This window comes from Eublepharis macularius, chromosome 16 (genome assembly GCF_028583425.1).
Source record: "Eublepharis macularius isolate TG4126 chromosome 16, MPM_Emac_v1.0, whole genome shotgun sequence".
NCBI lineage: Eukaryota > Metazoa > Chordata > Lepidosauria > Squamata > Eublepharidae > Eublepharis > Eublepharis macularius.
The window spans coordinates 6,199,108-6,225,747 of record NC_072805.1 but is presented as its reverse complement, the minus strand read 5'-3'; the positions used below and the strand labels follow the sequence as shown (position 1 = coordinate 6,225,747).

The 26,640-nt window shown below is 46.5% G+C and overlaps 1 protein-coding gene across 2 annotated transcripts in view; it reads right to left on the bottom strand.

Annotated features, from left to right (window-relative positions):
- ETV6 (ETS variant transcription factor 6) overlaps positions 1 to 26,237 on the bottom strand; it is a 185,366-nt gene extending 159,129 nt beyond the window's left edge. For both annotated transcript variants that reach the window (XM_055000213.1, XM_055000214.1), the window contains exon 1: positions 25,915 to 26,237. In XM_055000213.1, coding sequence (XP_054856188.1) covers positions 25,915 to 25,947 — 33 coding nt within the window. In that variant the 5' untranslated portion in view covers positions 25,948 to 26,237. The remainder of the gene's footprint in view (positions 1 to 25,914) is intronic.
- Between the last annotated feature and the right edge of the window lie 403 nt (positions 26,238 to 26,640).

The following is a 26,640-nucleotide window of genomic DNA, read 5'->3' as shown; positions in this document are numbered from 1 at the left end:
GCCCCTGACTGACTTTTTGCGGGAAACAAACTGATTGATGATTTGTGCATTTGAAGACTAAGAATTGAAGAAATATGTTTTAGAGGGAAAGGAGTCACTTAGGGTTAATTTAGGGCTAAGGTATATCAATGAATATGTGTATATCTTTTCACAGAAAACATTGGTATTGATTCATAATTTCAATTGCTTTTTTAAAATCTTTTTTTCCTTTTCTTTTCTCATGGATGTTTTTTATTAACTTGGAAAAAAACCTTTTCAATAAATGTTCTTTTAAAAAAATACACAATTAACTGTCCAATCAAGTGAATAGCATCCAAACTTAACTTTTAATTCACATAGCATAAAACAGTTAAATCCTCTGAGCAGAATTTTGTTATTATCTCCTCTGTGTGAAAGTGTGGATGTGCTGTGCAGAGTATAACGAGATATCAAACATAACCCATGGTATCTCCTGGTATAAAACTGTGAGTTCAGTTCCCTAAGAGCATGTGTATTTATTTATATTATTTGTAGCCTGAGACTCAAGGCAGATTACAGAGTAAATGCAATCATACAACATGAAACATCCAATGAATAGTGCAGTAAAACTAGGGATACAAATGTCAAAGACAGTGCAAGCGACAATAAGAACAGCTGACTGCCTACGGTAAAGGCATTGCGTGAATAAATCCTGACTTTCTCCCAGTGCTGCTGACATCATTCTCCTCTGCTCCATTCGATCCACTGTGAGGCAAGGTAGACTGATGGGTCACCCATCAAGCTTCCATAGCAAATTGGGGATTCGAACCTGGGTTTCTCATATCTTTGTCCAACACTCCAACTGCTACACCACAATGTATTGTCGAAGGCTTTCATGGCCGGAGAACGATGGTTGTTGTGGGTTTTCCGGGCTGTATTGCCGTGGTCTTGGCATTGTAGTTCCTGACGTTTCGCCAGCAGCTGTGGCTGGCATCTTCAGAGGTGTAGCACCAAAAGACGGAGATCTCTCAGTGACAGTGAGAGATCTCTGTCTTTTGGTGCTACACCTCTGAAGATGCCAGCCACAGCTGCTGGCGAAACGTCAGGAACTACAATGCCAAGACCACGGCAATACAGCCCGGAAAACCCCCAACAACCATCGCTGGAAGGGTCTTTAAATGTACATCCTGATTCACACCAAATCCTCAACTTGCCACTACAACATGTCAAATTTAAGAGATATGAAAAATATTTATCTAAGAGAGAGACTGTGTAAATTAGAGGTTCCATCTGTAGATAAGGTTGGCAATTTTTTAAAATTAGCTTTATCATCTACTTTTTTAATACAATGGATTATGGGATCCTGTTGCAACTTTTGGAGGTGGAAGTTACTACTAGAGGAATTGTGTTGAAATGGTTTAGATCTTTCCTTTCCAACTGTAAACAAAAGGTTGAAGAGAGAAAACGGGAGTTGGTATGGGATTTGTCCCACGGTGGTGCTTCAGGGTTCGAAATTGTCTCCTGTGTTGTTTAATCTTTATGTAAAGCCCTCAGGGTAGATCATCCACTGTTTGTGGCATTGGGTGTTATCAATATGCTGATGACAACCAGCTATTTCATTACCTAAGCTACTAGAGAAAGCCGTGTTCGTCCAAAGACAGTGCTTAGCATCCAAGTTCAAGCAGATAAGAATGATCAAGGCGAACTCGAATCCTGATAACACGGGGTGAGCCTGGTCAAGAAAGCGCCGAAACTGAAGGATCTTGTTCTTGCTTTTGATGGGGTTCAGCAAGTTTTGCCTGATTCAGTCCAGAATCTGTGCACTCTGTTGAGGCCCTGTTTCCCTAGTAAGAGCTGCTGCCTCATTCCTTTTTTTATCTATGGCAGTATTTGGTTCCCCATCTTGACTCAGTTGACCTAGATACACTAACCCATGGCATAGCAATCCCAAGACGAGACAGTTTTAAGGAACAATACAGGGGACTATCCTTGAAGACAATTTGAGAGCTTCAGTTGTTTCATAGCACAGTGGCATGCTTAATGCACATATTAATCAGTTCTCCAAACTAGCTCTCTACTAGACTTGTGGGCTGACAAATGACAGCCCTTTTCAAGCTCTTGGACCTGGAACCCAGGTGGGCTTTCTAACCAAAACATACAGGAGCCGTCTATTGTCTCCAGTGGACTGCAGCCATACCTCTTGGCACATAGTGCACAATTCATTCAAGATCATTACTTCCTTCTGATTTTCAAGGGTCAAACCATCAAGCGGTACTTTCTGATAAGCTGTCAAGTACCATGACAACTTGTCTTCTCCAGCTGAATCCCTTTACTATTTATAAATGTTGATTTTGGTAGCACCAGGCAGCAACAGGGGCAGTGGACCAAGACAGAGATGGAGAAACTATTGAGAATTAAACAAGCCCACCCCGAAGTGAACTGATACATCTCTGTCCCATCAGTATTTTGACTTTCCTTCCAAAGATTTCGAGGCAGCACACGTGGGCTACCATCATTTTATATTGACAATAATCCTACTCTTTTAAGGAAAAAAGACAAGGACTTCTCCTGTGGAATGCCTTTCTCAGAGTTATTCCAAGGGCCTGAGATGATTATTCTCCCAGGAATCTGAGGGCCAGCTGGTCTCTACGGCTTTTTTAGTGCTGCTTCTTTCCTTCAGCTCGAGGTGCATTTCAGCATCAGGGCTTTTGTTTTAACCATTATTTATTTACTTAGGAACGGTATATGCTGTCTCTTCCAAATACCTGCTCAAGGCAGCTTACAATTAAAACTGGAAAAAAACAGAGCAGTTTGGAAAACAACATACAACACATTCTTCTCCCTCCCTCCACCCCAAATGTTTTTTTGGATTTTCCAAAGGAAAAATTGGAAATTTGGGGGAACCTCTAAAAATTCTTTGAGAAAATATTTCAATTTTGGACTAAGTGAAATACTTAAAATGTTTTGCTAATTGATTATGTATAGTATGAAGCAGGGCTTTTTTCTGGGAAAAGAGGTGGTGGAACTCAGTGGGTTGCCCTCAGAGGAAATGGCCACATGGCCGGTGGCCCCGCCCCCTGACCTCCACACAGAGGGGGGGTTGAGATGGCCCTCCGCGCCGCTGAGCGTGGCCTCAATTTTATTTTCTCCTCAATGGGGACCCAAAGCAGCTTTTATATCATTCTCCTTTCCTCCATAATGTATCAGTCCTATATATACTGTAGGTATATAGAACATATTTCAGGGATAAGTTTGCTTAAATGTGAATAATTTTAGCAACATTATGCTGTAACATGAGTAAACAGTTCAGTGTTTTATCTATTTTATTTATTTGTTTGTTTGTTTATTATTTCGATTTATAAGCCGCCCATCCTCAGGGGCTCTGGGCGGTGAACAATAGTTAAAATCAATAAAAAAAGAAAACAATAATTCTAAAATCAACATACAATAAGCAATAATAAAATAAATTAACCAAATACATTAAGGTGCAATGGTGGTGAGAACCCCCCCTACCCCAAAGGGTTTTCAATATTATAAAATTTAACTGGGTATCCAAATGTGCTGCTAGTCCTTCTGTGACTGTTTCTGTCCAGGTAACACAGTCTTTTGTTGATTACAAATTTTCGTTTCTAATTTCAACTTTTATTTCTCCTGCCTCTCAGGTAACAGTAGCAATAATGAAGTAATCTCTTGCCATGGCAGTCAGTTTATAACACCAGCTACTACAGAGGGCCCTGCCATCAACATCACCAAATTTCTCCTTCTCTTGGGTACTTTTCTCACTTACTGTTTAAACAGCCGTTTATGAGAATTCGCCACGATCGCAGCGGCCTTGGCATTCACACATGTCCGTGTCCGCCTCGATTTTGCATCTGAGACGCAATTTGAAGCCTCAGTTCAGTTTTGGGTTTTCGGGGCTTCGAGGTGCACGTCACTTTTTTAAAAACTTTGCACGTGTTGTAATGTTGCGACGTTGCTACCTCACCTGCCCGACAGGACAGGCACCCCCTCATGCCAATCATTCCTTCATTGGACTGAAAGAATCCCACCAAAATTGAAACAGCGAAGATTGGCTGTAAACCTTTGGTGGGAAGCTGCCAGTGCAATATATAGGTACTTCACAGCTTCCCTGAGGTGCACGTCAATTTTTTTTAAATTTTGCACAGGCATTGTAATATTGTGACGTTGCGACCTCGACTGCCCCACAGGATCCTGTCTCCCCCCGCCCCTTCCCAATCATTCCTTCATTGGACTGAAAGAATCTTTGATCTTTGAGCCATCATGATCAGCAAAATGACACACTGAGGGGTAGGAAGCACGGATTTCCCCACCCTGCAAATAGCAACTCACCATTGGTCTCAAGCAGTCACGTGAACTCTTTTGGGATGGGGGAGGGATACTTCCTCAGTGCAAATGCAGCCAGCAGATGTTCTTCAGGCCGCCATTTTATATGTCCTTATAAAACTGATGCCCCCCCCTTAGAAAAATAGGGTCCAGCAGTAAGCGTATGTGTAGAAAGCACTCCCCATGGAAAAGAGCAAACATCGGGAGTCTCCGCAAAAGCTTTTCCTCCCACTACAGTAACACTTCAGCAGTGCCTCCTCCCCACACATTTAAAAAAATAAGATTCAGTAATCACTGCAAACAAACCTGCTGGAGTCCCACCATTTACTTCTGTCTTCTTAGGAAACGTGATAATTTAAAATTACCTTCTAACATCGTAATGCAGCAACGTTGCTGTCCTTTCGAAAACCAAAAAAAAGGTGGAAAAAGCAGTCCAGGAGCTGTGGAGAGCAGGTGTGGTTAGTTCCGCAAGGACCAACCACTGTGAACAAACCTGCTGGACTCCCACCATTTACTACTGTCTTCTTTAGGAAACGTGATAATTTAAAATTACTTTCTAACATTGCAATGTGGCAACGTTGCTGTCCTTTCAAAAACCAAAAATTTAAAAAGGCAGAAAAAGTGGTCAAGGAGCTGTGGCAGGTGAGTATGGTTAGTTCCGCGTGGACCAATCAGCTCCCGGGGTAAAGGAGAGGGGGGAGAAGAGAAGCAGAATGGGAGTATAAGTGTTCCCACTGACACTGTTCGAGTCAGCTGCAACTTTGCCTGTGGCTTCAAAATAAACTCTTGGTATGTGTGCGGGGGCGGGGGTGGGGGCAATTGGGGATACCACAGACAATGTTCGGTTCTGTGTCCCATGACTACCTTTCAAGCGTGAAAGTCGTGCAAACCTGGGAAGCAGAAACGGTTCTGAAACAATTTACAGTCCCAATGTGGAAAGTAATTTGGAAAGACACCACTCGCTGTTGCTAGAAAACTGACAATGTCAAGCATCACAATAGATTTCTTGCTGAAGAACAGAATAATGTTGCTTCCAACAAGAGCAGAAGTTCTATTTGTTTGCATTTTAGGTCTGAGTATTTTCAAGTTGCACTTTAGCCCCACTTCCCTCTTTTATGAAGGCCATAAAGGCCAAGGTTTCCCAGCACACCAAGCACTGCCCATCTCAAAATGGGGGCAGTAGAAGCAGACAGAACAGGCAAAGCCATCCGCAGGTACACCGTCCCCACTCCATCGACACCCATTAGACACGAGAGTTTAATGGAATTTCCATGTGTCAAAACAGTATCTACTTATTTATTCCCTGCCTTTCTTCAAGCACAGTAAAAGCAGTCAGAAAAACCACCCATAATAACCATCCAGCCACGACTTCTTAAAAGAAAGCTCGTTAGCCAATGCACATCCTTCTTCAGAGCATACCTAAAAATAGGAGGATCTCCCCCTTACATCTCAAGTGTTTTGTTTGTACACACGGTTATTCGTGTTCCACAACTTCAAAATCACATTAAGTTTGCCTGTGTTTTCTCTTCAGGTGTTTCATACAATCCTATTTTAAACCAAAGGAAATCCATGGGTTTAAGAGATCTGAAAATAGGACAGAAGGTAGGAAAGGAAAGAGGACCTTCTTCTGCACTGCCCATCTAGGCCTCTTCCACCTTTGAGCTTGGCCATCTGGACTGCTCTGGGGCAGGGGCAAGATGGCTACCTTTGGGGAAAGGCAGTGAAATAAGTCGGAAAGTGAAGAAAAGATAAACAGAAGCAATAAAACAAGACTACTGAACACGGGAACAGACGTATAGCAACGTATTTACTTTGGACAGTATTATTACTACCAATGAGGAAGCAAGTGAAAAAAACTGTTTCTCATGCCTGAAGTCCACCATTCTCAAACTCTGTCACGTTGCAAATCACCACACTATTTGCTTGGCTTTGAGGACTCCCAATATTCCTTTGTTATGGGCACCACTTAGGAGGCCATTCATAATTATTCTGAGCTAAGATTTAACTGCTCCTGCACTCTGAAGAGGCTGTATCGAACATGCAGAACAAAGGAAAAACACTGGCTTGGTGGCAGACAGATCTGGGTATCCACAATGAGAGACTCAAAGGGCAGAAGAAGAGGCGCATAAAGCCCCAGCACACGGCTGCCGTAGAACAGGATAAAGAGGCGCAGGAGAAGCACTTACACTGAGCAAGCAGCATCGCCACTGGCTACTCAAGGGTCTATCTGCAAGAGATGGAACCACACCTGAGACACACTGTCAACTCATCTGCAGGTCAAATCCTCTACTGCCAGGCCACCCTGCCGGTCTAAACCAAGAGAACTGCTCCTTTCCATCCCAGCATTACAGCGCAAGATCAGGCTTCAGCATCTCCTTCTGGTAGGCGGCTGGCAAGCACCACTGCTTGTGCTGCTGATGTGATGAACTCTGTTTCTTGCTAGGCCTATTAATTGACCATAGATTTATTCGGAGTGCCTGTTTTGCTCTATTAGTGGAAGCCAGTAATAGCTGCTCTAAGAAGTTTCTAAGTTATTTAATTGCTATGTTGCAACGTTAAATTAATTTAAACATTGGGTGTTTGGCAAAGGCTCTGCAGAGATATTTGTGGCTTCCAGTCTTGCGGTTCGCAGTCCACCTTTTCTTTCAACAGCCGGTCATCTTTATTCCAAAGGCAGTAAGAGATCACTACAGTCTCGGAGAGAAAGGAACCTGCCAACTCAACAATTTCCACATTCCACACTACATACCAGCTATCAAGGCAGAAACAGGAACACCACAGACCAAGAAGAATGCGACCTTATCCACATGTCTAGAAAACCAGCAAGCTCCACTGTCACATCCAACACAACACGGGCTTTTCCCAGGGGCAAAGTAAAATACAACTCGAAGACCTGCCTTGCTTGATCAATCCAAAGGGCCGCAGGATTCTGCATTTGGTTCCTCAGGGAAACTGACCAGCAGGACAGCGGCTTGCCTCAGTAGGCATTATTGAGAGGCAGCAGAACTCTCAAAATGCACGAGCTCCATTCAGCCCTTGGGACAAACAGGCATGGATGCATCTCTCCTCGCTCTTGTTGACCTTGCTTCAGACCCACTTTGCATGGAGCAGCAGTCCCCCTCCCCCTCGCTCCGTCCTCTCCCGGAAACTCTGCCTCTTGCCGACACAAGGGGGGAGCTGCCTGATTGCTCAAGTGGGGGGGGGGGACCTGCGGCCAGGCTCTGCCCAACAGCTGATCAGCAGTGTCTTGGATGACACATCCACTCCATTTCGCTGCTCCCACGGTTGGCTGCAGAGGCCCCGGGCAGGCCTGGCAGATTGCCCAGGCGGCACCAGAGAGTTCCATGTCTTCTCTGTGGGCCCCAGGGAGTGTTCTCCATTAGGCACCGCTCCCAATGATGCTGTAAAAGGCTCCAGCCTCCCAAGGAAGACTGGGAGCTGGGCAGAGGGGACACTGCAGTTGGCTGCATCCAGGCTCACGTGAGTTGTGTTGGGGGGGAGGTGGGGACAGCCCCAAGCTACGGACAGCTACTCACGAACTACATAAACTAAAAATTAAATGCCACCCATCACTGCAAGCTACTATGAAAAGTTGAGACTACAGATGAAACCAGCAGAATGGTGCTGGACCATGAGGCAAACAGCTCGCACACCAATGCAGGAATGCTTGAACTGGGGTCATGCACTGGGAATGCTCCAGAAAGTTCTGAGCCCCATTTGAAGACTGATCTTCTATTGTGCTAGACTTTTGTCTAGTGCACAACACAAATGATAAGTTGATAGAGCCAGGCCACAATCCTAGACATACTTCTAAGGGAGTACGTCCCATTGACCTCAGTGGAACTTACTTCTGCGTATACAAGCACTGCCGGCGGACTTGGACCACAGAAAACTGAGTGCCTTGGGCAAGTCACTATGCTTCCTCTACCCATACTTACAAAGCATCTTTGTGAGGATCAAATGAGAAGGAAATAAAACATGTTTGCTGCCTAAAGTACCTGAGAAGAATGGCGAGCTATAAAGGTATTAAGTAAATTAAAGCCTTGCTTGAAGTTTCGAAAGTCAGGCTGCCATTCCTGCTCCTGGGTGCATTGCACAGAACCTCCCAAGCAAGGGAAGGAAGGAAGTTTCCTGCTTAAAATTTCAACCAGAGGGAACAAAGAGGCAAGGATCCCACAGGGTGCATGCGAGCAAACCTCCGGGGAGACAGGGATGCCACCACCCTCCATTCGGTGACATAGGAGGCTGACAGAATTCGATGGTGCGACAATCAAAAGCTGAGTACACAATGACAGACAAGCAAGCTGGCAGACGTTGGGAGGGCTGCTTTGGCTAGAGAGTACAGCTGTTCTTTGGTTTGTGGCGCTCAGGGGAAGGAGCAAAAACACACAACACAACACACACATGAAGATCATGTTCAATCCCATCATCCCATTTACAAAATATGCAAAAACAAGGCTAACCCCTCCCCCCTTTCTAGCAAGTGGCAGCTGGAACTTGGAAGCTACAGTCAGTCAATGAAGGACTACAGGAAGCAAAGAAAACCCCAACCTCAGAGCCAGGGAACGTCTCCTTTGTTATTTCCTTGAGCAGACAAGGATGCTTGTTGGCCAAGAGCATTGCTGGTATCTGCCCACTATTTCTAGACAAATTTATCAAGAACTCGATCTGACTTTTTTCCTTTCCATTCTCCCAAATGTCACTCACTACTAAGGCAGGTCACAGCCCTAAAGGTGAATTCTTTCACACCATGTGCCACCAAAATAAGTCAGGAGATGCAGAGGATTAAAGGCAATGCTGGAAAAGGAAAATCTGTCCCTACTCAGGCCTTGAACAGGATTGCCTCGCTTGATCAGACTAACTTAGCTGAGACCTGATGGAGCTATTCACCACTGTTGTTATTATTAATTTATAGTCCGCCTTTCTCACTGAGATCCAAGATGGATTACATACTGCAAGTGAATACAACGTGTTTGTTTCATGAGCAACCACATGCCTTTTTGTTCAGTGTGTGAAGAAGTCTTCCCTTTCCCGATTTTATTGCCAACCAGCTTACTTGGGCACCCCAACATCTAGCAAGTTGAACATCTAGCAACACGTTCCCCAGTTCAGAATCTGACAACGTTTTGCTGCTTCAGGCCAAGAGAGGACAGGGCTGTAGTTCCCCGCTCTCCAATACAAGCAAAAAAGGATCTGAGAGAGATTCTGCTTCTCTGAAATGGTCTCCACAAAGAAGAATGCCGATGCTTCGAAACTCAAAGAGCTTTGTCAATACAAACACATCTTCTATGCAAGGGTAGCAACGCCCCCCGCCGCAGGCACACTGAATCATGGCATGCCAGGACATTGTGCTCCGTATGGTGGCGCCTGTGCTGCAGTCCAAAATCAGGGGATCATCTAGCAGGGAAAGGCCAGGCTTGGGGGGACCTGAAGAGTTGATATCCTCAATGGACATCCCTCTGGCTCTGCCCCAACCAACGAGCGCCAGCATCTCCATGCCATTTGTTGCTGTACCACACTGCTCAGTGCTGCTGTTTTGCTTGATGCCCTCAGACCCGAGGCCAATGCAGGAGGTTGGCAGCTACTCACCCAGCAGCCCTACTTCTAGGAGAAGCAGACGCTATCACTTCCCCACCTCCTGCTCAGGTGGCTGGCAGGGATTGGCTCAGCCCTGGACGTCACCTGCTACTCCCAGCTACACTCCAAACCAGCAGATCACTGCTATGGCCTCTGCCATCGGATACGTGGCCCAATTCAGCTCGACTCTTTGTTGGAGAGACCCCTAAGAGGCTCATGTGGCATTATATGGCCTCTCTCACCACCTTCCTCTGGGCTCCTTCCCAGCCAAGCTGTAATGGCCTAAAAGGGAGGCTGGGAGAAGCCAAGGACAAGCTCCAGCTATGGCTGGAAAACAGAAGGAGGCTGGAGGCCAACGAGCTCCTGAAGAGGGCCCCCATTGGTAGAATAAGGTGGAATTTGCCACACAGCAGTTCTGAGAGTCAACCCCCTGGGTGGATTTGATTTGATTTAAATCACAATTTAAATCACTAGTCAGTAAGACTCGATTTAAATCATGGTTTTCTACATAAAGTCTCATGGTTTTCTACATAAAGACTCATTCTTTTCTACATAAAGTCTCCTCACACTTAGCTTCTTGTGCTGATCTATTCTACTCCCAAAAATCTTCTATTCATTGAATTCTTTGAAACATAGCACTTGGGAATGGTTCTGTGTACAAAGATTTGCAAAGCAACAATGGGATTAAGGTCTTTTTCTCAACTGTGTATGTTTATTTTATAACCTTTTTCTGTGAAGAAGAGACATGATCTCTGCAGACACAAATTCACAGTTTTGAGAACTTTAAAACGAAGCATCTGTGATAGAAAAATTGCCCAATAGTCTTACAGAACCTCTGGAATGACGTTGTGAATGGATTAATGGAATTCGTTCACCAAAAAATTTAAACACTGCATGAATATACAGCCTCATGCTACATAATTAAAAACTAATCCTTATTTCATGATGATAACCTTTGGACTATAATGTATCTTAAACAGAAAACTATCTTTAGATAGATTTTTCCTCAAAAAATATCTTATTAAAAAAAATCCCAAATTAAATTTTAAAAATCTGATTTTTTTTTAAAAAAAAACCATTGATTTTTATCCCCCTGCACCTGTGTCTCACTGCCCAAGCATCTTTTAGACCAGACACTACACAAGTATTTCCGCCCACTGCAGTCCTGCTCCTGGTGCAATTCCTGAGGCTTCATACCGACTTTCTTTCAACTGCAGATTGACGAAACACACCCAAACACATTGAAAACCAAGCCTTAGAATACAGTATCAAATGAAGAGCATTCTGTGAGTGCAGTCCTTAGTCTGCAGCAACGTTTGTATTACACTACACAATACAAGAGTTTTAGATAAAGCATCGGGAGCATTTCTATATTGGTTTCTGAATGTGTGGCTGTGTGCGATTATAAACATTGTACAACTGACCGCTGAGGAAGGCCTCAGGGCCGAAACGCGCAGGGTCTGCCTTTGTGTTGGTCGTTGGACTGTTTCATTTGTGTATGGAGAACATTTTAGCCATTCTTAGCGTATGCATGTAGCCTGCCATTCGGGCCTTATGTTTTTAACTTGTTTTTAACCTATATTTTGTGCACATTCATAATAAATACTTTCTTGGAATATATTTTACATTTTAGGTTGTAACTTGACCTTTCTATCCCCCCCCAGGCCCCCACCAATTCTTGAGGCTTCATACTGACCTTGTTAAAGCAGCCTTAGAGTCAAAGGAACAGAGAGCTGCAAGGTATCCAGGGGTCATCTAGTCCAATCCCCTGCACAAAGCAGGAAATTCACAGCCTTATTTTAGACCCTCGCACCCGTGGGAAAAAATGAAACCTATACAAGAGGGGGTCTCATGACGACTGTCAAGGGAAAGGGAGCTTCCGTTCCCCACCCCCAGCGTCCCCTGCAGCCACCCCTCATGTTCTCTCCAAAGAGATGACAGGGCCAGACCGACTAGCTAATCAGGTGCCCGGGTCAAGCTTTCCACTACAAGCCTCTCACCCGCCCCCGCCCCTCACACTGCGTCAGTTGACCAGAGGGGCAGGCCTGGAGAGGGCAACTTGCCGGACTTGTTTCCTGCTCAAAGCCCAGACTGCCCCCTAAAACCTGACTGGAGGAGTCCAAGGGTCATTTCGTAGAAAAAGAGCTGCAGGAACTCATTAGCATAACTCATTAGCATATACCACGCCCCCTGACCTCACCTATCCTGCCTGTTTTGGACCCAATCCTGGCAATTCAGGGCCAAAATTGGGCCCAAAATGGCAAAAGGGAGCTGAAAATGACTGAAAAGGGGCCCAAAATGCTCAGAATTGGGCCACTGCTGAGCAGGAGAGTGATCCACCACCCATCAGAGGCCTGATCCTGGTGGTTTTGGGACCAATCGTGGCTGTTTTAGGCCCAATCTGGGCCATTTTGGGCCCAATCCAGGCCAAAATAGCCAAAAATTGGGGTGGGCGGGGCCAACTGACATGTGACCTCTTTGGAGAACTACTGGAACTGCGTTCCTGCGCGTTCCCCCTCAAAATGAGCCCTGGCGGAGTCTGAAGGAGTGAAAGTGGGAGTGGAAAAACTACCCCATCAACTGTGCTTTTGCCTCAAGCCTCCCCCCCCCTCCCAGGGCTCCTGCTTCCTCTCTGCACTGCTGTGGCCATCTCCTCCTTTCCTGACCCTGCTGCTGCCAGGGCCTTCACCTCTTCCTCTTCTCCAGGGTTTAAAAGCTTGTGGCCCGTTTGCCCGTTCTGACCCTTAAAAATCCAGCCCAATTTTTATTTTTTTTACTACATTTTTTCCCCACCTTCCTCCCTAAGTGGGACATTGTTCTCCTCACCTCTGTATTATCCTCACAACAACCTTGTGAAGTAGGCTAGACTCAGAGTACGTGAGTGGCCCAAGGGTCACCCGCAGAGCAGGGATTCAAACCTGAGTATCTCAGATCCTAGTCAGATATTCTAACCACTACGGCCACAGCGGCTCAACAGCCAGCTAACACTTTGACACACATCAGCAATCTTCTGGAGATGCTGAAGAACGTGAGCCGCATAGCAATGAAAAGCTTAGGGAAGGTTTGTAGACACTGCAGGGATGATGAATCTCCTAAAGGTAAGAAGGTTTATGTCCTCTAGTTCTCTCCTTTCCCCCCAAACCTCTGACATAGAGCAGAACCACAAGTGACAAAAGGCACAGGTTGGACACTTGTCAGCTTCCCTCAAGTTTTGATGGGAAATGTAGGCATCCTAGACTTGCAGCTTGGCTCTCTGACTGCTGTCCAACGGACTTTTCAACTGTCACTTGCCCAACGTTCCGCCAAGCTGCCTACATTTCCCATCAAAACTTGAGGGAAGCTGTCAAGAGTCCAACCTGTGCCTTTTGTCACTTGTGGTTCCGCTCAAAGACATCTCCAGGATTTCTGAGCTGAAACTTGGGACAAGCCCATTTGCCTGACACACTTCGTTTCTCACCCAAGAATCTCAACTGGAGTCTTTGCCATCCGAACCCTGAACACTGCTCAAGTCCTTCTCTATTGGCCACTCACTTCCGTTGCACATCGCCTGTCCCGGCTTCTCCAGCAGGCTGTGTTGCAGTAAGTCAACTATAACTATTCATTTAAGAACAGAGTGCTTAACAGAACATGTAAGCCTACAACGGTTCGGGTTGTATATTTACAACGGAAGACAGATCTGTAACTCAAAAAACTTTAGCAATATTTGCTATTGGAAACTGCAGTTATAAGGGAATGAAAGGAGATGGCTGTATATTCTTACTAAAGTAATACAATCTATAAAAAGAAATAGTAATACTGAGTGGATTCAAGCATCAATTCATTCTAACTCTGCCATGTCCTTTTATGAACTTCTTTCGTGCAAGCGTACCTATCGACCAAAACAACTTAACAACAATATATTTATAATTCACTTACTGAATATATGGGACACATACAAAAGAAAACTACTCCCCAAAATATCACGCTACTCTTCTTTTTTGTTTCAAGACTGGTACCCTCCAGGCAAACAACAAACCATACAGAACTTTTGGAGACACTTAAATGTAATAAAACTCTCAGATCTAACAACAAAAAAGGCCTTAAAACTAAAGAAGAAATTGAAAAGACAACACAGGTTTCGATACCATGGTTCATTTATTTTCAAATTTCATACAAATATACAAATAAAACTAAAAGACATTCTTCATGAACCTAAAACGGATTTTGAAATTCTATTAGATCCAAACTTCAAAGTGGAAAAAGGATTAATTTCCAGAATTTATAATATATTAATTCTAAACACCAAACCAAAAAAATATGCTTATCAAGATAAATGGCAACTTGATTGTGACATGGCAATTACACAAGAACAATGGACACAAATTTGGTCCTCTCCTTTATTAAAATCCCACAAAATCAATGTAAATCCAAACTTTTAAAATTCTTACAAGATGGTACAGCACTCCCAAAAAACTGTCTAAAATTATTCCATCTTATTCCCCCTTATGCTGGAAAAAATGTGGAGAGATCAGCACTTACGCACACTGTTGGTGGCAGTGTGACATTATATTTAAATTTTGGGGACATGTCATAGAACAAATAAAAAATATAACAACTTACCAAATTCCAACAGACCCTAAATTGATATTCCTTGACCTTTGGCATGAGGTACAAATCCCAAACATATATCGTCAACTCCTAACAAGTCTCCTGAACGCAGCAAAGTCCTTAATAGCTCTCAGTTGGAAAAGCCACCTCCCCCCATCAATGTCACAGTGGTACTCTCGGGTTTGGGACCAATTTATAATTGAAAAAATTACTGATAGGATTCAAGGTTCTAATTCACCTACTGGGAAAACAAATTTTTATGAGAAATGGATGCCCTTCTTTGAGTTCATTGAGAAAAACAGTATGCAGCCTTCAAGTTCTTTATACCGTGATATTTTAGAACAATAAAAATTAATACTAAAGTTCACTGTTTAAAGCCACGATAACATATTCAAAGATATACTCATTGCTATATTGTGTTACACCTAAAAAATTTTTTTTTGTTTTCAATACGATTGATGTTAACCCTACAATACAACTGTTTCTTATCCTATATGCTCCAAGTTGTTACATACATCGAGTTGTCATTTGTATTAGAAAGTTGTTATTGTTTAATAAAAAATTTATTAAAAAAAAAAAGAAGATGGCTGTATATGAGCACTGCACAGCCCTCCACAAGTGCTCGTTAAGACCTATCCTTCCTCAGCTCCAATGTCTACAGATTGGGAAATGAATGAAACCTTAAGAAAAGATCAAGACGGATCAGTCTGTCTGTAGCAGTAGAAAAGAGCAAGAGTCCAGTAGCATCTATAAGACCAACAAAATTTGGGGTAGGGGATGAGCTTTCGTGAGCCACAGTTCACTTCTTCAGATACTGAATAAGTGAGCTGTGACTCACAAACACTTATGGCCCTACCAGAAACTTTGTTAGTCTCACAGGTGCTACTGAACTCTTGCTCTTTTCTACTGTCACAGACAAACACAGCTACCCATCTTGAAAATGTGTGGTAGGGCATGAGCTTTCATGAGTCACAGCTCACTTCTTCAGACACAGCTAGAATGGGAGTCCATCTGTCCTTACATCTTGCAGAGTGGAATGATCATTCTAGCTGTATCTGAAGAAGTGAGCTGTGGCTCTCGAAAGCTCATCCCCTACCACAAATTTTGTTAGTCCTATAGGTACCACTGGACTCTTGCTCTTTTCTGCTACTACAGATGGACTAATACGGCTACCTACCTTGATCTATCATCCTGGCCTACAGGAACTAAACTGGGTGTTCAGAAACTCAAAGCCCCTGCCTGCCTCGTAACCCCAGAGATCCCTCTACCCATCAGAAATACTCGTGTTTGGCAAACACAAAGTCCTGAAGAATCAGAATCTACAGAAAAATTTGCAGGAACGCCCCCCCCCATAAAGATGTGTCAATAAATAGCATTTAGTACATGAGAGTAGGGTCCCCAGGTGACCCCTACCGGCAGGCAAACTCCCAGGTGTTTGCCCCCATGCCCACCAGTCCGCCAGCAACAGAAGAGCTGGCAATTATGGCCCCAGATGGGCCGAACTGGTCCCGCATGGAGCACAGGAGCGCTCCTGTGGCCGATGCAACAATGTCACTTCTGGGAGTGACATCACTGTGCAGGCGCCAGAGCACACGCGCACATGTACAAAGGACATGGCGTCAACACGAGCTAAGTTCCGCCCCCCCCCGCCCCCACCAGGAGTGTATGGGGACCTGGCAAACCCACGAGAGGTCTATGCATACGCATGTTTTGGTTAACAGGGATATGCGAGGTCAGAACTACCAACTTAGTCAGTTGCCTTCTGCAGAGCTATCAAGTGATGTGGAACCTCCTTATTTTGTGGCGTTTAAGTATATTTTACCCAAGAACACACTTGACTACTACAGTACCTGAGATATGCCACAGAGAACAAATGGCTCTTGCATAACAAGTTCTTCATTGTCTTTCCATTTATTTCCTAGTGCCATTCAAAAGGCTGGTTCTGTCTGGGAACGTCTTGAATGGTCTGGGTACCTGTTCCATTACAAACTTGCTCAGTGGCAGAGATGATCTTCAGGGACCGTCCTCTGGGCTCCTCTTTCAACTAAAGTTGCCAGGGACAGGGGCTCTTCAGCCAGGGAGCTACACTTCTGAAGCATCCTTGCCCAGGAGCTTTACACAACTCCTTCATTACTGGAATTCAAAAGCCCGGTAAAAAAGGCTTCAGTTCTCAAGGGCCTTTGGTTGACTCAAGATGTAAAACTTCTGGAAATTCTGAAGCCGTGCAAGAGACCCAGTGTTTTTCATCTTGGGGGGGGGGGAAGCAGAAATTTGTGGGAAAACTGATATATATGCAATACTTCCATTCCTATAAAACTGAAGTTTATTTTGCTGCTTTAACCTAAAATGCATAATTAATAAGCATGTACAATTTTACTAGGTGACATATTTATGGAACTGAAAAATAGAAATGCTTTAGTTTTCTACAAGCAAATCTGCAAACGTATCTCAAACTGCTGCACTCTGTACTGCCTTAGCCCATGTATATTAATTTTTGCCATCTGAGAAGTAAAAAAAAAAAATTGTAGAAAACAGGAACAATCTTACACATTCACAATAGGTAGCACTACAGCATTTTTGGATACCAAGCTAAATTTTATGGCACTGAAAACACCAAATCTTTGATATGCTATAATGTGATTAATAACTTATCAATTGCTGCCAAACCTATTCATATTTAAACAAATATAGCCTTGAAAAATATGTTATATATATCAACAGTGTACAGAGAAATTATGTCATTCTGAACAGGACTACAGAATACATTTTTTAAAAAACTATACAATGCTGTCATGTACAACAGAGAAGACAGATTTTCCCTCAAACCTGGAGCAGCTCCCCCCTCCCATGTGCAGAAGAATCCAACGGGGGAAATATAGTGCAGGGGAGGTTTAAAATTCCTCCAAACCACAGGATACCAGCCAAGATCTCACAAAACCACGCAAGATCACTAGGCTAGCAACCTCACCAGAACAAAAAGCTTTTGGCCTCCAAAAGCCTTGAAAGCAGCAACTGAAAGGCAAGGGGGTGAGGGTAGGGGTGGAGGAGAATAGACGGGATTTCCTGTCCCCATAAATCTCATAGGTCCCAGCTTATCATATAATTCTCTTATGTTGTCCTGAAGGGTGGTATATAAATCGAATGTTGTTGTTGCTCTTGTCATCATCGTTGCTGTTGTTGTACAATGCAGCTTGGTTATTAACAGGAGCTTGGCAGAGCATGCATATTACTCCTATTCTGCAGTAACTCCATTGATTACCTAGCAGTTACTGCACTCAGTTCAAAGTATTAAACTATCACATGAAAGATAAAGGTAGTCCCCGGTGCGAGCACCGAGTCATTACTGACCCATGGGGGGACGTCGCATCATGATGTTTCCTTGGCAGACTTTTTGTTACGGGGTGGTTTGCCGTTGCCTTCCCCAGTCATCTACACTTTACCCCCAGGAAACTGGGTACTCATTTTACCAACCTCAGAAGGATGGAAGGCTGAGTCGATCTTTAGCTGGCTACCTGAACCCGGCTTCTGCCATGATCGAACTCAGGTCATGAGCAGAGCTTGGGCTGCAGTACTGCCGCTTAGCACTCTGCGCCATGTGATACCACTCCATATCACATACAAAGCCCTTTATGGCCTTTGTGCCACACATCTATGGGACCATCTCTCTCTCTCTATGCTCCATCACATCAGCTTCACTCATCTGAACAGGATGCATATACCACCCTGCAAATGAGAAAAATCAACAAGCGTCCAAACATGCATGTTCTCTGTTGTGTGACCCCACATACATACATACACACACACACACACACACACACAAACACCTTGTGGAATGGTCTGCCTGATGATGTCAGAAAGGCTCTTGCTCTCCTATGCAAAACTGAATTATTCAAGAGGGCTGTACTGTATCAAAATTATTCAGAGGTATCGTGAAAAAGTGTAGGGACTGCAGACTATACTACTACGTAGAGACTGTTGCTGTAACCTATTGCATCATTTATGGGATATTCCAGCTGCAGTTGATATTGACTTACACTATGTAATCTGCCTTGAGCTTCACTGAGAAATGCAGACTATAAATAAAAAATTAAAAACTAGACATATTGCTGCGAGAGCACACCAGACAGACTTGCATGTATGATCTTAGCCAATTGCACTCCAACCTATATCTTACTGTAACCACAAGGAAGCCACCAAAATACCCAACATAAAGAGCATGACACACGACAGCAGTAATGTTTGAAAGCAATGCTCCACAAATTGTAGGCCAAAGCCACAGGTACTAGCACAACGGAGCTAGCCAGCATCTTAAGGTGGGTAATATATAAAAACGGGGGGGGGCACAAGGCCTGGTATGGGGGGTGTTCCTCATTTTCCCCTCCCCAACGTGCCCTCTTTTTCTTCCCTGGCCACTCCATAGCCTCTCCCCCTTTCCTGCTTCCTTCTCTCCTTTCCGCCTATCTTTGTCCGCTCCTCATCTTCAGCTTCCCCCCCTCCCCCCAATAGGCTCTCCTTTATGGTACAGATGTGTGGTGCCTGCTGGACCTGGACTAGTTGCGTGATAGCGAACCTGCAAGGCCTTGTGGGAGTGGGGGTACATCACTTTCCCCTGTGTCCCCTTCCCCACCCTATTTCCTCTTTCCTGCTTGCTGGCAACCCCCGTATGTTCACCTTTCCCTACTTCCTTCTCTCTTTCAAACCCACCAAACAACTTGCCTTTTATCTACCCCCATCTTCATCTATATTTATTACTTCATGTATATACTGCCCTCCTCCACAATGGGGACCCAAAGCAGCTGACATCATTCTCCTTGCCTCTATATTATCCTTATAACAACCCTGAGAGGTAGGTTAGGCTGAGAGGGTGTGACTGGCCAAAGGTCACCAGCAAGCCTTCCATAGCCCAGTGATGATCCAAACCTGTGTCTCCCACATCCTACTTTGAAACTTCAGCCACTACACTACATTTGCTTGGGGGGGGGGGCGCTTAGGCTTGCCATCCCCCCACCCCGACTCACCTGCTGGCAGGGGGGAGGCATGGGTGTGGGGAGAAGAGCGTGTGTGCACTCCCATGGAGCAATCGTGGTGAGTGTTGAAGCCAAGGGCTGTGGAAACTGCCCCTTTGCAGGCAGTTTTTACAGAGCTGCACTTCAGCACACGCAGCGACTTCTCCATTACGCTCATTTTCAAAAGCGATGGTGCGCTCAAGAGGAGCACATTTCACAGTACTCGGCTTCAGTGCACACTGCAATTCCTCCACTGAGCTGGAAAATCATGTCATTTTCTGGTGCAACAGGGGAGCGCATGCACACTATGTGCATGCGTGGGAGGTAGGTACCATGCTGTCCCCCCTCTCCCCCCTGCACCCTGGTTTTGGCCCTGAGGCTCCAGCAACCCTAGCAGGGCTGCTGTTGAATAGCAGCAAGCAGCCCGGCCTGGATGAGTCATGCAAGCCATGTGGTATCAAGTCACCTGGTGGTTGCTTCTGGGCCTGGGCCCAGTAAGCCCTCCCTCAAAAGCCCAAACAGTCCTGGAAGGGTCCTTAGCACCCCCTGCCTTTTACTGACAGAAAAGAAGCATGGAATACTGGCTGACCTGTTATGGTTGCCTAGGAGTAACCACTAAGGGCATGTGGTTAAAGCTACAGGTGCTCCATTTATTGTTTTGGAGGGTTTTTTTAAAAAAAAACAATGTGGGGGGTTTTTTTCAGACCAGATTTTTCTGCAAACCTGGGACTTTTTTTCAGGTGTGCAGGAAGATCTGTCTTGTCCATTCATGGCTCCAATCTCTGGATTTAGGTATCCTCAGATCAGAGCCACTTCACTATTAGTATATTAGAACATATGGAGACATTACCACTTTTATTAGAAGATAATAGTAGACTCATCACTCTTTCAGCTGGAAATTTTATGCATTTGTAATTGATTTTCACAGCCATTACATGTGGTCTAGTTTCTATATTTTAGCAGCCTGCTTAAAAATAATAAGTCATGAAGCAGTATGGGGGGGGGGGGGAAGAGTGTCCATAAAATATACAAAAAGAAAAAGTAACAAAGGAAGCAGAGACTGCTCTTGACAGCGGATGAGAGACTGCATGTTTGAAACCCCGTTCGCACCTAAGAGGAGAAATGACAGGAAAAGAGCTACGGATGCTCCGCCTGTTACTGCTTTCCTACCTATCGGGAGGTTTGTTTTTACAGCACCTACACACCAAACTGGTACATTGCTAAGAAGGCGGCACTACAGGATCCCCCTGCGTGTACAGACTGGCCCTTTAATACCATTTACAAATAATTATCCTATCAACTAACCTCACCACCAAAACAGAGCAGTCTTACAACACTGGACTTCTGCTAGTTTCCAGCGGGGCAGTTACAAAAGCCATATAAGGATCCAATCCCGAGAGAGGGGGAGTTCTGCAAGGAAGAGAACCAAGTTCAGACAAAATGTTCGAAAGTGACCAGCTTCCCTGCCAAGCCTTGTTGCTCATCGCTAGCCAAGTTCACTGCAACACAATGCTACACTCCCTTTTGCTCTTTAGAGCACTGCGAAGTAGGAGAGCGAGACGTCTTACGCAAGAGAATCCTTGGGTACATTCTCCAACATGTAACATAACACTCCAAGCTCGGATTGCAAAGAAGTCACATTTCAACAAAACGACTATGAAGGCATGATAATATCTTTAATAGAGACTGTAAATGCCAGCCTGCATCTGAAAGTAAATGGCCAAGGGTTTTTTCCCCCCTTAAGGAAACCAACAGCCACGAATCCAGGTCAACTAAAAACCAAGCTAAGTTTTGAACCACCGGGCAGAGCCCTAAGAGACCTTTTACTGCCTGAGGTGCAAACTCCAAAAGACACCCCTTCCAGACTACAGAACAGGGGCAGAATTCAACAGCGTGCTCCACGGAGGCCAAATGGTCTTGTGGCCGAATTGTGCCCCAAGGGCACTTTTGCCTCCTGCTAAGTGCAACATCCACAACCTGAAGTGACCTTCCTTCATGGAGTGATCACCTCTGTCATTCACTAGTAATAAGGTTCTCAAGCAGCCACTACTAGTCTGACCAGTAGAAGCATGGCCTACCAGATCAATATAGCTAGATAGCTTCTCTCCACCCCACATTTCCAGTGATCCTTGAAACTTTGCCCCAAGGGGCAGACTGGCCATTTAACTTACAGGGAAAGCTCTCAGCGGGCCACTGGCAACCAGGACCAAACGGACCCAAGCCCTAGTTGCTCCGCTTAGCATTGCACTCGGCCTGGCTTGCTCCAAGGCCGCTCTGACCTCCCAGTCCAGGCCCGCTCGCCCCTGACCCACCAGTTTCTATGACTATAAAAATAAACAGAAGACTGCTACCTTAAGGAGGTCAACCACCTGGCCAACCGTCCTATTTCACGCAGTTCAAAGAAGTCCTGCTGACAGTTCCGTTGCAATATCTAAGATGATGACAACACAAGGTTGTGCGCTCTTCAAATTTTGCTCATTTGATAAACCCTTTTTGGGAAGAGGCACTTTCTTCTTGCCAACAAAACGTCCACTAGGACTAGAGCCATATTGCCTTCTCCCTCGAGACCTTGCCTGCTCTGGGTGCACCCGTGTCCAAGAGGGTGGGGGCTTCTCAGTGATGATGACCTATGCTTTGGGATACCCTCTCCACAGGGGCTCACCAGCCACTCAATTCTGTTAGTATGCCAGACAATGGCATTTTTGTTCTCTTAAAGCCTTTTTTAAAAAATCTTATTTCTTTTAGCTACTGAACCGGGATATGTTTGTTTCTAGGTTTTGAACTTAACAGGATCTGTTACAGGTGGGTTTATTATTATTATTATTATTATTTTCTAAACAACAAAGGGGATACAAAAAGAAATAAGGAAAAATACCCATTACACTAAGAGAAGATTAATATTATCTAGCGCACAATCACCATACATCAACTGAATATCATGTTCAGACCCACAACAACCATTCTCGGAGACATTTCTCTCTCTTCCACTCTGTCTTGCTATTAAACCAAACACCAAAAATATTATAAAGTATTTAACAATATTTGCTGCTGTACCCCTCCTACCTCCAAACCAATAGCACAAAACACACCATGGTCTGTACATTTCAATTCTGGCAGTACTATACCACAATGCACCAAACTATACTAACTATACTAAACTAATCAAATTAAATAATATATGTTCCCATTTCAGAAAATTTAAGACTTAAAATAAACAATATTTCAATAACCTCCGTTACAGTTTTTAGCATATTTTAAACTTTTTATCTTGTGTCCTATTGTTGTTGCTTTCCATTTTTTATCTTTTGTTTCAGTATATTGCCAATTGTTCAGTAAAATCCCTTGAATATATTTATATGAAGTAATGTTTTAAATAAATTAAGTGAGGGGACTAAAAGCATAAGGCGGGCTGATTTTTCAATGATCAATTTACATTCTATGGAAGCCTCCAAGTTATTGTATCTTGGTTGCAGAGTTTTTAAAATGCTCTTGAAGTCTATTTTAAAAACAGCAAAATCATAAACAAGGGAGATTTTACTTGTTGCCTCGCTTAGAGCAGGTTCCTGGGAACTCTGAGCTAGGAGTATGCTCCACAATTGGGCACCAGCCCAAAGAAAGGAACCTGCATAAATTTCAGTGAAGACCATAATTGATGGGCAGGTTCATATTTCAGAATGCATTATTTTTGTACGGCGCTTTGAGTCTCTGTGAGATAGAATCAGCATAAAAATAAAATAAACTCCCATTTACTCACTGTGTTTATTAAAATAAACAGCCAGTGAGTGCACATTATCCTGGAGGGAAACATAACTTTAAAAATCTCTGTAACATTTAAAAAGTTCTGCAAATATGAGAGAATACAGGAGAAATAATAGGGGGTGGGAAAGAGTAAATAAGCTATTTTCACGCTGTATGCCCCGGGACTCTAATCCACCATGAGAGAGAGAGGCATACCTTGGAAAATTAAACAGTGATGTTGATTGTACCCCCCATTCAGCGCTCCTCACAAGGCGGCACCTCCATTCAGAGTTGATTCCTCCCTCCCCTTCCCCCCCCCCCCCGCATCTGCCAATATATGGCTAGTGATATCATCCCAAAGGAGGGAGTAAAGATGCACGGAGACTGCCTGACACTGCTCAGAAACCATAACAAAGAGGAAGGGGGGGTTATAATCCCACAATGGAAAAACAAAGATTTGCCCCTACTTCTTGGAACAGATCATAAAACATTTACCAAGGTGCCTTTTGAGCTCTGAGCAAACTGCACTTATACTTTTAAAGACAGACATAATATACAGTCTTGGTAGCAAAGTTTAAGAGACACAGATGCATATGATCTAGACCCCAAGTTGTACATTTTTCCATTTCAGGAACCAAACCTCTTGTCAACAGTGGCACAGTTTTTCAGTCTCTGTTAAGTTTCTTGCACCTATAAAATCTCCAAATTGTACTGTTAAAAAAAAAAAGGCACTGCTTCCTTGCTGGAATGGAAACTCAGAACTTCAAGACCAGTAAACAAAGCAAAACAAAAACACATTTACAACCCAAACTGCCACCTTAATTCTAAGTACTGTGAATAAATTGGGCTATGGACCAGAAACAATGGATTAATTTACAGATCTCTCTACAGGTGTTTATTACAAATACACAAAGAAAGATTTAGTTTACAGTGTAGCGTTCAGAAAGCTACCTACTGCACAACCCAAAATTGTGTGAAAAATGGGAATACAAACGTCCCTTATCGCAAGAGAACATGGCGCGGAACTTGATTTCAGATTCTACTCAGCCTTGCAAGAGTCTGCAGCTATCACAAAGTTACATTACATATATAAAGTACATACAATAAGTGCTTTCAAATATCCAGTCCCCGCGGATCATTCGTCCTTAGAGCGGCCCCCCTTAACAACAGAAACTCCATACTGTGACAAAAGTAATAAACCTGTCAAAATGAAAGCTTGGGTGTACAACAACATGACTTGTCCTGAACTAAAACAGAGGTTAAAACACAAGTCAGCACACTCAAAAGGAACTTTGCAAAGCAAGAAAGATTACCAGTATGCTTGAGAGTCTGTATATAAATGGAGAAGTTGCCCACACCTCCTTTTCCCAGAGGCTAAGAAATACCCTCCTTCAGAGCCCACACACACGGATATGCCTGGATGTACAGTTCGACACACATACTTACTTCGAAGTCAGTCCTACCCAAGTCAGTTATAATGACTTCCAAGAGCACACCGGCGGGTTTGGGCATTTGTGGCGCTTCCTCCCACATAACGCTCCCTCCATTGTCAGCCACCCAGTACCACCACTTGGGCTTTGGAGGCAGCCTCTCAGGCACTCCAAGCGCTTCAGATGCGCTCCCAAGGCAGCCCTCTAAGACACGGGGACCCCCGCGGGCCGGGATCGCAGGGGGGGGGCTGGGGAGGGGGCGGAGGCCGAGAGGACACCGCCTTGCCGGAGGGGAGCAGTCTGGAGACGCGCCGCCGCGCCAGGCCAGCTTCCCGCGGGACGGGGCTTTCCAGAGACACGCCGGAGGGCTCCTTCTTCTTCCTCCCGGCCCGGGTGCCACTTCCCACCCTACCCTCAACGGCACTGGGGGCGCGGGCCCCGTGGCGCAAAACTGCCCCTCGCCGCAGTTCAGGCTGGAGCGGCGCGGAAAGCGGCGCCAGCCCGCCTCGAGCCCCGCAACCCCGAGGCGCCCCAAGCCCAAGGGGCCTCAGCGGCGCCCTCTTGAACCCAGGCGCGGGCCGCCGGACGGAGCCACGACCCGCAGCCGCCCAAGGGACGCGCCAGCGAGGGGCCTCCAGGCACGGCGGCGCTGCCAGGAAATGTTCCCGGGGGCCGCCTGCGAAGGTGGAAGCAGCCGCGCAGATCGGGGCTTCCGAGCCCTTCGGACGGAGCAGCGCCGCAGGAAACACCGAAGAAAGTTTTGCCGGAGCAGGAAGGAGAGCCGACGGGGCGCACGCCCAGCCCCCGCCCGCCGCAGCCCGGCCCGGCCCGGCCGAGAAGGGGGCTCGGCTCCCGGCAGGGCTGCTTGCGGGGCCCGGCCCCCCTCCCCGGGCGGACACTCGACCCGCCCGGCCCAGGCTGCGGCGCCCGCTGCTCTCGCCCTCCCCGGGCACAGCCCGCGGCTCCGAGCCGCTCCCACCGCCCGCTCTCGGGCGCGGGCGGCCGAAGGGGCCCCGAGGCCGCCGGGGCCCCTTCCTGCAAACGCGCCTCCCGCCCCCCCCCCCCGGAGGCGCTTACGGGCGAGCCGCTCCTCCGCGCCGAGCGTGCCCCGGGGCAGGCGGCGCTTCGGGTCAGGAGCGGCTCTCGGCCGCGGCGCGCTTGCCTACTCGGGAGTAAGCACCGCCGAACTCTGGCGCGGGGGCGGCACGTGCGGAGCGCCCCCCCCCGGGGCGCCCCCCCCCCGGGCGCCGCTCCAAGCCTCGGCGCGGGGTTACCTTGATGCCCGCCTGGCCGGGACCCTCCGACATGGCTCCGCGGGGCGGCGGCGGCGGCGCGGCCGGCGAGCAGGAAGTCCTGGGCCGCCTGCGCCTGCCCGGGCGCCTCCTTCCTTCCTCCTTCCTTCCTTCCTCCCTCGCCCGCCGCTTCCTCTCCCCTTCCCCTTCCCCTTCCTCCCGAGAGCCCTTCCCGGGCGCTTCAGGGCCGAGGCGGCGCGGCTGCGAGCGAGCGCGGCGCCCGCCCAGCACTGCCCGGCATGGCTCGGGAGCGGAGGCGGGCTGGCCCGGCCCCGCTCTCGGCCCCGGCCCCGGCCCGCCCCTTCCTCGCTCCGGCCGCGGGAAAGGCAGGGGGAGCGCGCGGGGCCCCTTCCTGGAAGACAGAAAGCGAAAGGCGGCGGCGCATCGATCGGGAGAGCGGCCGGCCCGCCGGGTGACGCCAGTTCCCGGCCCCGGCTCTGCCCCTTAAAGGAGCCCGGCGGCTGGAGGGGCAGCGGGCGGCCTTCCCGGCGCCCTTCGGCCAGCTCCGAGGGGGCTCCGCCTGGCCGGCCTCGGGCTGCCCGCCTGGCCCGCGCGCCTCGGGGGAGGAGGGGAGAGGCGCCTCGTGGCGCGCGGCCCCTGCGAGAGCAGCCGGAAAGCGGCGCGCACCCCCGGCCCGCACAAAGGCGCGGGGACGGGAAGGGAAGGGGGGCTGGCCTGGCCTGGCCTATCCTGCTCGGCGGAAGACGA